The 11735-nt window shown below is 45.8% G+C and overlaps 2 protein-coding genes across 3 annotated transcripts; both read right to left on the bottom strand.

Moving 5' to 3' along the window:
• Nucleotides 1-70: 70 nt before the first annotated feature.
• mif4gdb (MIF4G domain containing b) lies at nt 71-5243 on the bottom strand. 2 transcript variants are annotated; one of them, XM_080009963.1, is made up of 6 exons: nt 5123-5243; nt 3990-4086; nt 3775-3884; nt 3378-3533; nt 1364-1456; nt 71-1075 (listed from the first exon to the last, which is right to left on the bottom strand). In XM_080009963.1, exons 2-6 carry the CDS (start codon nt 4063-4065, stop codon nt 848-850), a joined length of 663 nt encoding a protein of 220 aa, XP_079866089.1. In that variant the 5' UTR covers nt 4066-4086; nt 5123-5243; the 3' UTR covers nt 71-847. The 2 variants fall into 2 exon arrangements, with proteins under 2 accessions (XP_079866089.1, XP_079866090.1); XM_080009964.1 differs by having other exon boundaries at nt 5105-5236.
• Nucleotides 5244-6408: 1165 nt separating this feature from the next.
• slc25a19 (solute carrier family 25 member 19) lies at nt 6409-11227 on the bottom strand (the record flags this gene model as incomplete). Its single annotated transcript, XM_080010142.1, has 7 exons — nt 11143-11227; nt 10108-10271; nt 9055-9210; nt 8741-8911; nt 7752-7932; nt 6716-6846; nt 6409-6615 (listed from the first exon to the last, which is right to left on the bottom strand). The coding sequence occupies exons 2-7, from the start codon at nt 10237-10239 to the stop codon at nt 6409-6411; spliced, it is 978 nt and encodes a 325-aa protein (XP_079866268.1). The 5' UTR covers nt 10240-10271; nt 11143-11227.
• Between the last annotated feature and the right edge of the window lie 508 nt (nt 11228-11735).

The following is an 11735-nucleotide window of genomic DNA, read 5'->3' as shown; positions in this document are numbered from 1 at the left end:
ATATATATATATATATATATATATATATATATATATATATATATATATATATATATATATATTTCTCTCAGATTAAAAGCGGCGACTTGTTTTCGTCTGGAATGTCTGTTCAAACTACTTTTGGATCCTTCAAACGACATCAACTCCAGAGAGAAAAGGCAACAAGCAAAAAAAACAAAAATCCTGGAAATGAAAAGGAAAAAGGAAAACTGCATTTTCTCTTCCTGAAGACACGCCCACACCTGCCTACGCTGCATCCTTTGCTTTACCATTATTCATATTTACAATTGCACATTTTGAATTCCAGCATCGTTTGTGCCGGAGTTAAAGAGCGGGACACAATACGATTCAATTCTAACGTCCATATTTATGATTTGGAAAACTGTTATATTGATACTTTGTTTGGAAGTAATGCGGCTCAAATACCAGTCACAACGTCATTGAAATATTTAATTCCTGTTTTAGTCTTTGTTCTGTGAATTTACGTCACATTTACCATCAGATGTACATCGGAAAAATATTATTATTAATAATATTCCATAATATGTTGGAAACGACTCGTTGTGCATCATCGTATCGGAGCCGGCTCATCATTATGGGATTGCATCGTGAGATCCTGCTCTAACGGACGTGGTCGTCCACTGTGACGTTTCGTCTGGAATGTGAAGCCGTCCCTCGTTATTTGGCCTCTTGAGTGACCAGCGGAGATCAGATCAGATCAGATCATCAGGGAACATCTCACAACGCGGTGTCTCCAGGACGTCCCTGCAGCGTCTCCAGTGCTAAAATAGCTGCGACCGAAGTGCTACGACACGTTTCTGCACCTGTTCTCCGCCCGGGAGCCGTCCTAGTCCGCCAGCTCGCTGTAGTAGTAGTTGTGGGCGGTGCTGCTGAGCCTCCAGCCCCCCGCCCGGAACTCCAGCACCTCCAGCAGCAGCAGGTGAGCCATGGAGCTCAGGCCCTTGTGCAGCAGGAAGCCGTCCCGCAGCAGGAAGAAGAGCTCGTCCATGCGCGGGCTGTTCACCTTCTCCAGCTGGTCCCCGATGCGGTGCAGCTGCAGCACCAGGCAGTCCACCTTGGTCGTCCATGGCAACGGAGACATGGTTTTAGTGCCACTGCTGTCCCGCACGCCCTCCAGAAACCCCCCAAAATTAGAGCGGTCACAGAATCACGCAGAAAAAAATAAAGCTTGATTAGGATTAAATAAAAAATGTACTGAGCATTTACTCTAACAAAAAGGCACAAATGCAGCTATTTTGCCCAAATGAACCAAAATGATTTTTCAACTTCTACGATTTTTAAGTTAAAGAACTTCATTGATTTTTCAAACAAGTGTTTTTGGGAGGCTCTGTGGCGTCCTCACCTCCTCCTCGCTCATCAAGGCGTCGGGCTGCGCAAGCCTCAGCAGACAGTCGTACACAGGATGCACCAGAGCCACCATGGGCCTGTTGTTCACCTGCACCAGGAGGAGCACACAGAGCTGAAGCTGGGGCCACAGGGAGCACACGGAGCTGAATCTGGGGCCGTTACGGAACCTTCAAGCCCCATTTGGCAACGGTTTCAGATCCCGCTGAGTCGGGGTATTTTGGGGCGGTACCGGGTGGTCCCATGTAGTCGCGCTGTAGAATTGTACTTGTCATCGATATGTGTGTGGGTGTTTCATGGTCGATTTTTATCGGGGCGGGTCTTTCCAAAATCCTTTGGTGGGTGGGTGTCAAAGAAGTGAGGAGCGGGTCGCGAGGGTCTGTTCAGTGTAGAACGTTTTTCATTTGTTTTTTTTAATCGAACGTGTTTTATTATTTACAGTTGAGGGGAAGAGGGAGATGGATGTGAGAAGTAACTGAAGCACATACAACCACTGAGGAGAAAAGGTGCACAGAGGACGCCATCTCCACGGCACTACACTCCGCTCTCTCCCACCTGGACAACATCTGCTGTTCGACTTCAGCTCAGCATTCAACACCATCATCCCCTCCAGACTGGTCACCAAACTGGGAAACCTCAACCCCTCCCTCTGCAACTGGATACTGGACTTCTTAACCAACAGACCCCAGCATGTTAGATTAGGCGACCTCACCTCCTCAACCCTTACCCTGAACACCGGCGTCCCACAGGGCTATGGACTGAGTCCTCTCCTCTACTCCCTCTTCACCGACGACTGCACTCCTATACACGGCTCCAACACCATCATCGAGTTTGCAGGCGACACGATGATGGTTGGCCTCATCAACAACAACGCTGAGACGGCCGACAGGGAGGAGGTCCAGCACTTGGAGGCGTGGTGCGCCGACAACAACCTGGCCTTTAACATCAAGAAGACCAAGGAGCTCATAGTGGACTTCAGGAAGATGAAAAGTAGCACACACACCCCCATCCATATCAACAGGATGGAGGTGGAGCGTGTCATCAGCTTCAGGTTTCAGGGTGTCCACATCTCCCAGGACCTCTCTTGGGCCCTCAACACCTCGACCCTCATCAAGAAGGCTCATCAGCGTTTCTTCTTCCTGAGAAAAGCCCACCTGTCTCCACAGATCCTGGTGAACTTCTACCGCTGCACCATTGAGAGCACCCTCATCAACTGCCTCCCAGTCTGGTATGGCAACTGTACCGCTGCGGTCACAAAGCACCGCAGAGGGCGATGAAAACCGACCAACGCATCACCGACACTCCACTCCCCGTGACGGAGGCTCTCCAGCTCAAGCGGCGGCTGCGGAGGGCGTGCAGCGTCGCCAGAGACACCTGTCACCCCGACCACAAGCTGTCTGCCCTCCTCCCCTCCAGGAGGCGCTGCAGGCACCTCAGTTCCAGGACCAGCAGGTTCAGGAACAGCTTCTTCCCCTAAGCAGTCCTCCCGCTGAACTCTACACCACGGTGACAGCCCCTGCCCCCAATGCCGGGATTAAACCCCCCCACACACACCTTCAATTCACCGCCCCACCCCATCTCCGGATTACCCACCCACCCACCTTACACACACAAACAAACTCCAGCGACTGAACTCTTGCACATTCCACCTAAACCTACACACTACTTTTTTTTTTTTTTATATACTTTAGTGCATCCATATCCATTCTGTAAATACTGTTTATACTGTGTATATTTTAGTACATTCATATTCATTCTGTCTATACTGTTAATCATGTTCTTACTGTATACATTTCATATATCCATACCCACTACTTAAATGTATATGTATATATATATATATATATATATATATTATGTTTTTCCCCATATACTTATATGTACGCTGCACTATATAGCTCCTTCGCACTCCTGATTCGATGCTGAACTGCGTTTTGTTGTCTCAGTACTTTTACTCTGTGCAATAACAATAAAGTCAAATCTCATCTCATCTCAACACCGTGCTCCGTCACCTTGAGGTAGTCAAAGATGTTACAGATGAAGGTAACGAAGCAGACCCACTCCTGCACCGACCGCGCCCGCGTCTCCTCCCGCACCATGAACTCCTGCTGGAGGCGGTTCAGCAGGCACCTCCTGAACACGTTTCCATTGCTCTGCTTGGCCTCCGTCTGGGGAGAGACAGAGAGCGTGTTACAGGGCTTAACTAGTGATCTGGGGTTTAACGTGGTCTTGCTGCAGCAGCTTTAACAACCAACTGCTCCTTGATGAGATGAAGAGATTTGGAAACGATCTTCCGTGCCTCGCCCGCAGTGAGACGCCCAGCAGGAGATAACGATGTGGATTAGAAACCACCGACAGGAAAAAAAGAAAAAAAGAAAAAAAGAAAGAGCTTTGTGCCGGAACACGGACCTGAACGATGGTGTAGCAGATGCGTCCGGCCTCTTTGCTGAACACCTGGTCCTTCAGGGACTGGTCCACGATGATGTTGGAGACCTTCTCCAGGTTGACCGAACCGGGCTCTGGGAACCACAGCACCACGTCAGAAACGCCTCCGCCCTAAAACCCCCAACCCGAGCCGTACTTTAATATTACCCCCGTTGTACACAGAGCTGTGGCCTCCCGACCTTTGAGCGCGGTTTTCAGCAACGCCTGCGTCTCCGGGTCAAAGGACTGGATCCTGTAGTCTTCTTTTGGGTCCATCGCGTCAACGTCAAATCCCTCCTGAGTGAAGCATGAAGTGTTTCAGAAAGAGGTTTTTTAGGGATTGTGGCGCACGCACACGCCCACACACGGAACCAGTGTTTTCATGCGTCAGAGTGTAAAACACTGTAAAAACCTGCAGCTTTTTAAATAAACATCGTGTTGTAATAATTCTCCTTTATAGGTTTAGTTACAGCATCTGCGTTATTATGTATTTCAGGGTTTTTAACTTTTTGTGATGATATGGATAGACAAATAGAAACAACAGACAGATAGAGAGAGACAGGTGGATAGATGTTATATAGAAACGGCAGACAACAGGTTAAATAGAAACGACAGATAGACAGACACGACAGACAGACAGACAGATAGAAACGACAGACAGACCGATCGCAACATAGAAAAATAGAAATGTGTAAAAGTGAAATATAAATACATATAAAATTGAAGCGTATTTTAAGCAGCATGAACCTGAGGAACTGAAGCAGTGAAACTGACATAATGGAATGAAAACAAACCATCATAAATGACGTTTCGGGTTTTTTTATTAGTGATTAAATGTGTTGCCAGTAATAAACAGGTCACAGCTGATGTGTGGAGTCATCACCAAACACTTTACTTCATCATTTATTACTTCTTAATTATAAACGACCTTTTACGTAATAAACCTATTTAAGTGAATCTTCCAGTAGCAAACAAAGGCAGAAGCCGTTTCTTAAACACTAATATTAGTAAAACAAATGATCGATCACAGATGCTACGGCGCTAATGTTGTTAGCATCCTGCGCCGCCGATGCTAACTAAACGCTGCTTGTTTTATGTCGTTGGTTAATAGTTGGACGCTGTCGGCGCATTATATTCCGACTAAATGTTGGATAATAAAACGCTCATCTCAGCGTCCAAGTGTTTGGAGCTTTTAAATCGTCAGGCTAAGGCTAAGGCTAAGGCTAGCCGCTAGCCTGGGCTAGCTCTACTCAGGACGTCGCTCAGGAAAACGAGTCTTTTTCTCCTTTAAAAACTTAAAAACAGGTTCAATGACCTCGACGTGGGGACTGACCCGGCGCCTCACACGCTGCTCCTACTGCTGCGGCTCGGACGGACGCGTTGCTCCCACTCGAGTCGATGCTTCCGAACCGAACGTCAACATCTGCTCCCATCCAGTGTGAGTCACACTGGACACCTGTCTGTCTGGCTCTCTGTCTGTCCGTCTGTCCGTTTGTCTGTCTGTTTGTCTGTCTGTCTTTCTGTTTGTCCGTCTGTCCGTCTGTCTGTCTCTCTGTCTTTGTTTGTTTTTATGGGATGTTATCTTCATGATGTAATGTATATTAAAATATAGTTGTGCATATTGTTTTTTTAAATTTTTTATTATAGATACTTTATCCGTCTCAACATTTCAAATTAAGGTAAAATAATAATAAACACAATAAAAATATAAAAAGAAAATGGCAAAAAAAACCAACATATAACCTAAAAATAACAGAAAGAAAAAAAAAACACAGGATCAAAATGAAAAAGACCTAAAAAAAATAGTTTTTTAAAATAAACATTGGACATAATCAAACCCAAAAATAAAATATACACAGTCCTATACAATAACATGAAATAAACAGTGAATATTAAAATGTATCATATGATTAAAAATATTTCAGCACCAAATGACCTTTCTACTCACTGTCCTGCTTTAAAACCACACCGAGCCTTTGAGTATATTAAAAAATAAATAAAAAAATATTCTGAGAACAAAACACGTGAACTTTCGGTAGAATACATATATTCACACTTTACATTTTTTTCCAAATCAATACATGATATAGTTGTGTTGTAAGTTGTGTAAATTCCATTATTCCCCAAACATCCAAACACAGAATAGATATGTATATGAAAATAATTACAATGCTACAGGTGTAAAAAGGAACCAACACCATGAAGCCAGTGCACTTCGTCCACGAAAGATAAATGAAAAAAAGAGCAAAAAAACGAACAAAAAAACGAAAAAAAAAATAAATAAAATAAAATAAAAAAAAAAGAAAAGAAAAACAAAGTCCAAAATGATGTTTTATTGTATGTGGATCAGTGAGTTTCACTGTTTTTCAATCCTGTACAAAACCTGATCCACCGGGCTGAGGACAACCCTCCCTTTCCCCAAAAAGAGTGAAGCGCATCAGCTTGGGCGGCGTTCCGTCTTTGTCCGAAAGGAAAATGAGTCGACGCGTCACCTCCGCGTGTAAACAAACACCAGAAGCGTCCGGTTAAAAGTCCCGCTCCGAGCAGAGAACGGGGCGTGGCCTGCGGGGCGGGGCGGGGCGGGGCGGGGCCACCTCCCTTCCCTCCCTCCCTCCCTCCCTACGGATCCTTGGGAGGCGCCGTCCCCGCTCCGCCCGCCTTTAGGCTCCGCATGGCGCCCAGGAAGTGCTCGTACCAGAAGAAGGTGAAGCCGGTGGACAGCGCCGCCTTCAGGAGGCTGGGGGCCAGGCCCTTGAAGAACCCGCCCGGCCCCTCCTCCCTGGCGATCCGCAGCGCGCAGTCCGCCAAGCCCCGGTAACGACGCACCTGAAGGGGGGGGGAGAGAGAGGGGGAAAGGATTCACTACCGATCTCCGAGGCGTCCCCCTCCCCTCCCCCCAGCTGTGGAAAGGCGCGGCCCTGCCCACCTGCCCAAAGTGAGCCCTGGCCTCCTCGAAGCCTCCGACCTGCAGCCTCTTCTTGAAGACGTCAAACGGGTACGTGAGCGTTTTGCTGATCACTCCAGCACAGCCACCGCACAGCAGGCTCCTCAGGCCTCCTGCCAGAGGGGACGCACGCCATCACTGCACTGTGTGTGTGTGTGTGTATGTGTGTGTGTGTGTGTGTGTGTGTGTGTGTGTGTGTGTGTGTGTGATCAAGCGCACTCCGCCGCTCGTGCGCTGCCCAGACGCTCTTGTCCAAAGTGACTCACACGAGGTCACATGATCGACCATCGGAGCGACCTCCAATTTAAATACCTGAGCACCTGCTCCTGAATTCAACCAGATACAAGTACAAGACGCTGTGAGGAATCAGAATCAAAGCTGTGTTATTAGTCATCTAAAAAAAATGTTTTTGGTATACTGGTGCAATACAAGTACTCATATGTTGTTAGTGCATCAAGTAAAAAAAACAACTGAAAACTAGTCAACAACGTCAACTCAAATGTCAACAGCAACGTAGCAAACTGTTCTCCTGCAGATGACAAACCTATTTACCTTCTATATCTTTATTTATACTCTATATGTGAACGATATCTTTATTTATATTCTATATGTGAACGATATCTTTATTATATGGTATATGTGAACGATATCTTTATTTGTATTCTATATGTGAACGATATCTTTATTTGTATTCAATACGTGAATGATAGATATCTTTATTTATATTCTATATGTGAACGATATCTTTATTATATGGTATATGTGAACGATATCTTTATTTGTATTCAATACGTGAATGATAGATATCTTTATTTATATTCTATATGTGAACGGGACGTTGGGGATTTTGGTATCGACGTCCTCGTTCATCTCGTTTCAGTTTCTATGAAGTGTCACTAGATGGCGCCATCAGCTGGTGCCAGCATTCGCAGGGGGGCTCGGCGACGCCCCACTGCGTGACAACCAGCGTTACAGGGCGCGGTTAGGTCGGCAGACCTGTCGTCCGAGCCCCACTGACCTTTGGAATGGCCGCCCTTGGAGAGCGGCGGCGCGAGCTGATTAAAGAGTTTGTAACAAAAGAACTGCAGCCCGGCGTAGGGGAAGACGGCCACCAGTGTGGGAGTCAGGCCGCGGTAGAACGCCAGCAGACCCTCCGAGCGGTACATGGTGGACACGGCGTGCCGCAGGTTTCTGTACAGCTGAGGGAAGGTCCCACGGCAAACAAAACAGAGGAAAGCTGCAGTTAATCCACCTCCACCTCCACCGTCATTAAAGTTTGTTGTCTTTCAACCTCATTCAAATGTTGGTTCCCATCATTTATAACTGTTCATAGCACAGCCTCACTGAGTGTTCGACTGTTGACTTACCGCTCTGCTGCAGCTTCTCACCGTGACTACACGCGGTGCGGAGGGGGCAAACGTTTGAAAAATATATAAAGTTAAAAAAAAAAAAAAAAAAAAAAAGTAATATCCGCTCTGGAAACAGGAAACTCACATCATTGACACACGTCTTGTTTTGAATAACAGTTTATCACATTTGATTTAAAATCACCTTTTTTCAATTGCCGCCGTACATCCAGAGCGTAACCCTGGCCCCAGCAGGTTGCCGGCAGGAAGGGACACAACTTCCTGTTTCTAGTTTCTTACGTTAGCTTGGATGGGCAAAGGAGTCAATAAAACCCAGAAAACCTGATAAAACTCACCATTTATGACCATTTCCCCGATAAAACATACAAAGAGAAAATTTTGTGAGCTATCCACTTAAAAAAAAAAAAAAAAAAGGATTTAACGTTTCCTTTTTCTTTTCTTCAGGCTTCAACGTTTGCCCCATTCGCCGGCATTGAAGCACAGTGAAAATCGTCAGCAGAGCGGTAAGTTTCTCGATGGTAAAGCCTTCAGAGAGGTTGTGCTATAAACAGCTCTGAATAATGGGAGGCGACTCCTAATAAGGACCGGGTCGGAAAAACAGCGAAGCCATTGGTCACATCCTACCCTACTCGGGTCTCACCTTGGGCTCTCCCTGGGCTGCAAAGCGTGTCCGCAGCGTGTCCAGGGGCTGACAGACGACCGTGGCGCTGCAGGCGGACAAACCGCCGCACACAAAATGAGTCCCCGGTGTTTGGCTGTCGAACTGCGTGGACTTGTGAGCCACTTCGGTGAGAAACTCAAAGCTGGAAAACTGCGAAAGCAAAAAGATGTATATAACAACGGCGGTGGGAAAACAAATATGAGGTGAGCACCAAATCGAAGGGGGAACGTTCCGGTGAAGCTATTTAAAAACAAAGCCCTTTGTTGTTGAATGTCCTTTCGTATTTCACGGACCTGAACCGCCCCGAAGCAGACCGACAGCAGCTGTGCAGGGAGGTGGCCCTTCCAAAACGCCGGCAGACCTTCCTCGGCCCAAATGCAGCGCGAGGCTTGGAACAAGCCCCGGTACTTCCCTTCAGGGGTTTGTGAAGACACACGCTCTATCTGCAACTGTTTGGAAAACAAAAGATGGCACAGAATACAAAGGAAGTTACCCGGCCATTAGCAGAACCGAATGTTGGATAGAACCATATTAACCCCAGGATTTGGAATAGAAATGAAAACCATAAAACTATTCACGTTCATTTGATATGTGTACCTTATAACTCGAGTCAGTAAAAAGGAGCTACAATGCGTTTTTAAAACATTTTCTTAACTTGGTTTGTACGGATGGGCTGAAAAACTGTGCAGATACTGTATATCCGCTTTATTCTGCTATCTTCCTTTTTACATTTAGAGTTTTAACCAAACATAGCAAAGGAAAATACTCTTGGCAGCTAGAAACACAATCCATGGTCACACGGGTTCAGATAGAAGAATTTAGAATGCAGTGGAATCAGCGGTGAAAATAACGGTGAGGCTGCAGATCGCACCAACTAAACACCGCTCCCCATGGCGGTGCAACATGGTGGCCTCAGTGGAAGAGACGGTGGATAGTCCCTCTCTAGAGCCAGTGTTCGGTTTGTCCCTTCTGGGCTACTGCAGAAACACGGCGGTGCAACATGCCGGCCTCGGTGGAAGGGGACATGCTCCCTATGTAGATAAAAATGGCTCATTCTAAGGTAACAAAAACACAATGACTCTTATTTTCATGGGATTATACACTAATTAAAACATACGTACTAATGAATATTATATTCCATTTCTGACAGGTCCATTCCCTAAATTCTACACACTGCACGTTTAAGGAGCAAGTGTAAATAAGTCTCATCCCGTTTGGATGCATTACCATCTGTGTTATTGAGAGTATTGTTGTCATCTGTGCCGAATATAAAGGATACGTGTGACATCCAGTCACAACTATTTTCCCTTGAATGTCATTCGTTGTTAACTTTTAACTCCTCTTACCTGAAACCTAATTTTAAGGACGTCAAAGGGGCTGATGAGGGCGCGGGTGACCATCCCAGCGCCTGATCCAGCGAGGGCCGCCTCTTCTGGGGAGAGGGCGACGCCCCCAGCCCCGGGGTCGTAACCCACCATCTCTCCAAAGCAGCCTCACGTTAGGATGATAGCTGAGGTGAGAAAGAAAACAATAGTAAAAATACCCTGTGAATTCTGTTGGTGTAAAGTAACTCACCTAGCCTTGACCCAATATCACTGCTGCATAATAACGTATAAGGAATGATGAATTTATTTGTGAATTTGAGCCAAACAATGCAGCGTTATCCTGACATCTTATCACTACCAAGGTCTCTGCAGGTATCAGGGAGTTAAATTCAGCACCTGTTGAGACCTTTACAGGATAACAATTAACTGATTCCATGAAGTATTTGGTGGTAAGTATTCGGTAGAAACAGGGAAGATTATGACCCGATTCTATGAACTGTTCCTTTAGGTCAGATAGAAAGGTGAGGGATTAGGAGCTGGAATAAATCTAACCAATACTTTTCTGTCTGTTTGTACACACAACATCAGGAAGGTAAGTACAGGATTCCCTTGAAGTTCTCTCTATACTACACAACCAGGGAGATAAGCGTTTACAGGTGAGTTCGTCCACCTACAACAGATACGTGTAAGGAAGGTATAAAGGTAAATACATTCTCATTTTGACAAAGATAAATACATCGACAAATAAAATGATAAAATCAGGTTAAAATGCTTAGGTTGAAGTTGTTTTTAAACGCCCTGACAAACGGACAACGGGGTTTTAGGGTTCTAGCAGCGCAGCGGAGCAACCGGGGCGACGGTTCCCTGCGTTTTTTAACCGTTTTGGCTGATGAACAGACGCGAGACGTGAAGGAGAGGGAGTCCTACAGCCCGGGACAAGAGTCCCAAGCCGCAGGCACCGAGCTACAACGGGCTAAAAACACGGAACGCGGCCCATAAACTGTGGCCGGGGAGCCCCGGGGTAGAGCGGAGACCTGCGTGTGGAGAGGCACTCACCGCAGGGAGACAACTTCATCAAAAAACCACGAGAAGGTAACGACGAGTCAATGACAACAGCAATGGCGGCCCCCGCCCCGAGCCGGTCGACTCATAACTACTTCCGGTTCAGGAGCTTGGGTCAAGGACCCGAGTTTTACACAACAGCGACACCCGGCGACCGATGGATGTAAAGGGTATTACACCCAAATACTAATGGATGTAAAGGGTATTACACCCAAATACTAATAGATGTAAAGGAGTATTACACCCAAATACTAATAGATGTAAAGGAGTATTACACCCAAATACTCATGGATGTAAAGGAGTATTACACCCAAATACTAATGGATGTAAAGGAGTATTACACCCAAATACTAATAGATGTAAAGGAGTATTACACCCAAATACTAATAGATGTAAAGGAGTATTACACCCAAATACTAATAGATGTAAAGGAGTATTACACCCAAATACTAATGGATGTAAAGGGTATTACACCCAAATACTCATGGATGTAAAGGAGTATTACACCCAAATACTAATGGATGTAAAGGGTATTACACCCAAATACTAATAGATGTAAAGGAGTATTACACCCAAATACTAATGGA

The sequence above is a fragment of the Zeus faber genome, assembly GCF_960531495.2.
Source record: "Zeus faber genome assembly, chromosome: 11".
Classification (NCBI taxonomy): Eukaryota; Metazoa; Chordata; class Actinopteri; order Zeiformes; family Zeidae; genus Zeus; species Zeus faber.
Note: the sequence above shows the minus strand (reverse complement) of the source record. Positions and strands in the feature narration are given on the sequence as shown.

What these genes read in the sequence shown, in the direction of transcription:
- mif4gdb (XM_080009963.1), bottom strand. Translation starts at nt 4,065, where the DNA reads ATGGACCCAAAAGAAGACTACAGGATCCAGTCCTTTGACCCGGAGACG. An exon ending in TCTGCTACACCATCGTTCAG is followed by an intron (nt 3,534 to 3,774) that starts GTCCGTGTTCCG and finishes GTCTCTCCCCAG; the next exon opens with ACGGAGGCCAAGCAGAGCAA. An exon ending in CCTTGATGAGCGAGGAGGAG is followed by an intron (nt 1,076 to 1,363) that starts GTGAGGACGCCA and finishes TGGACGACCAAG; the next exon opens with GTGGACTGCCTGGTGCTGCA.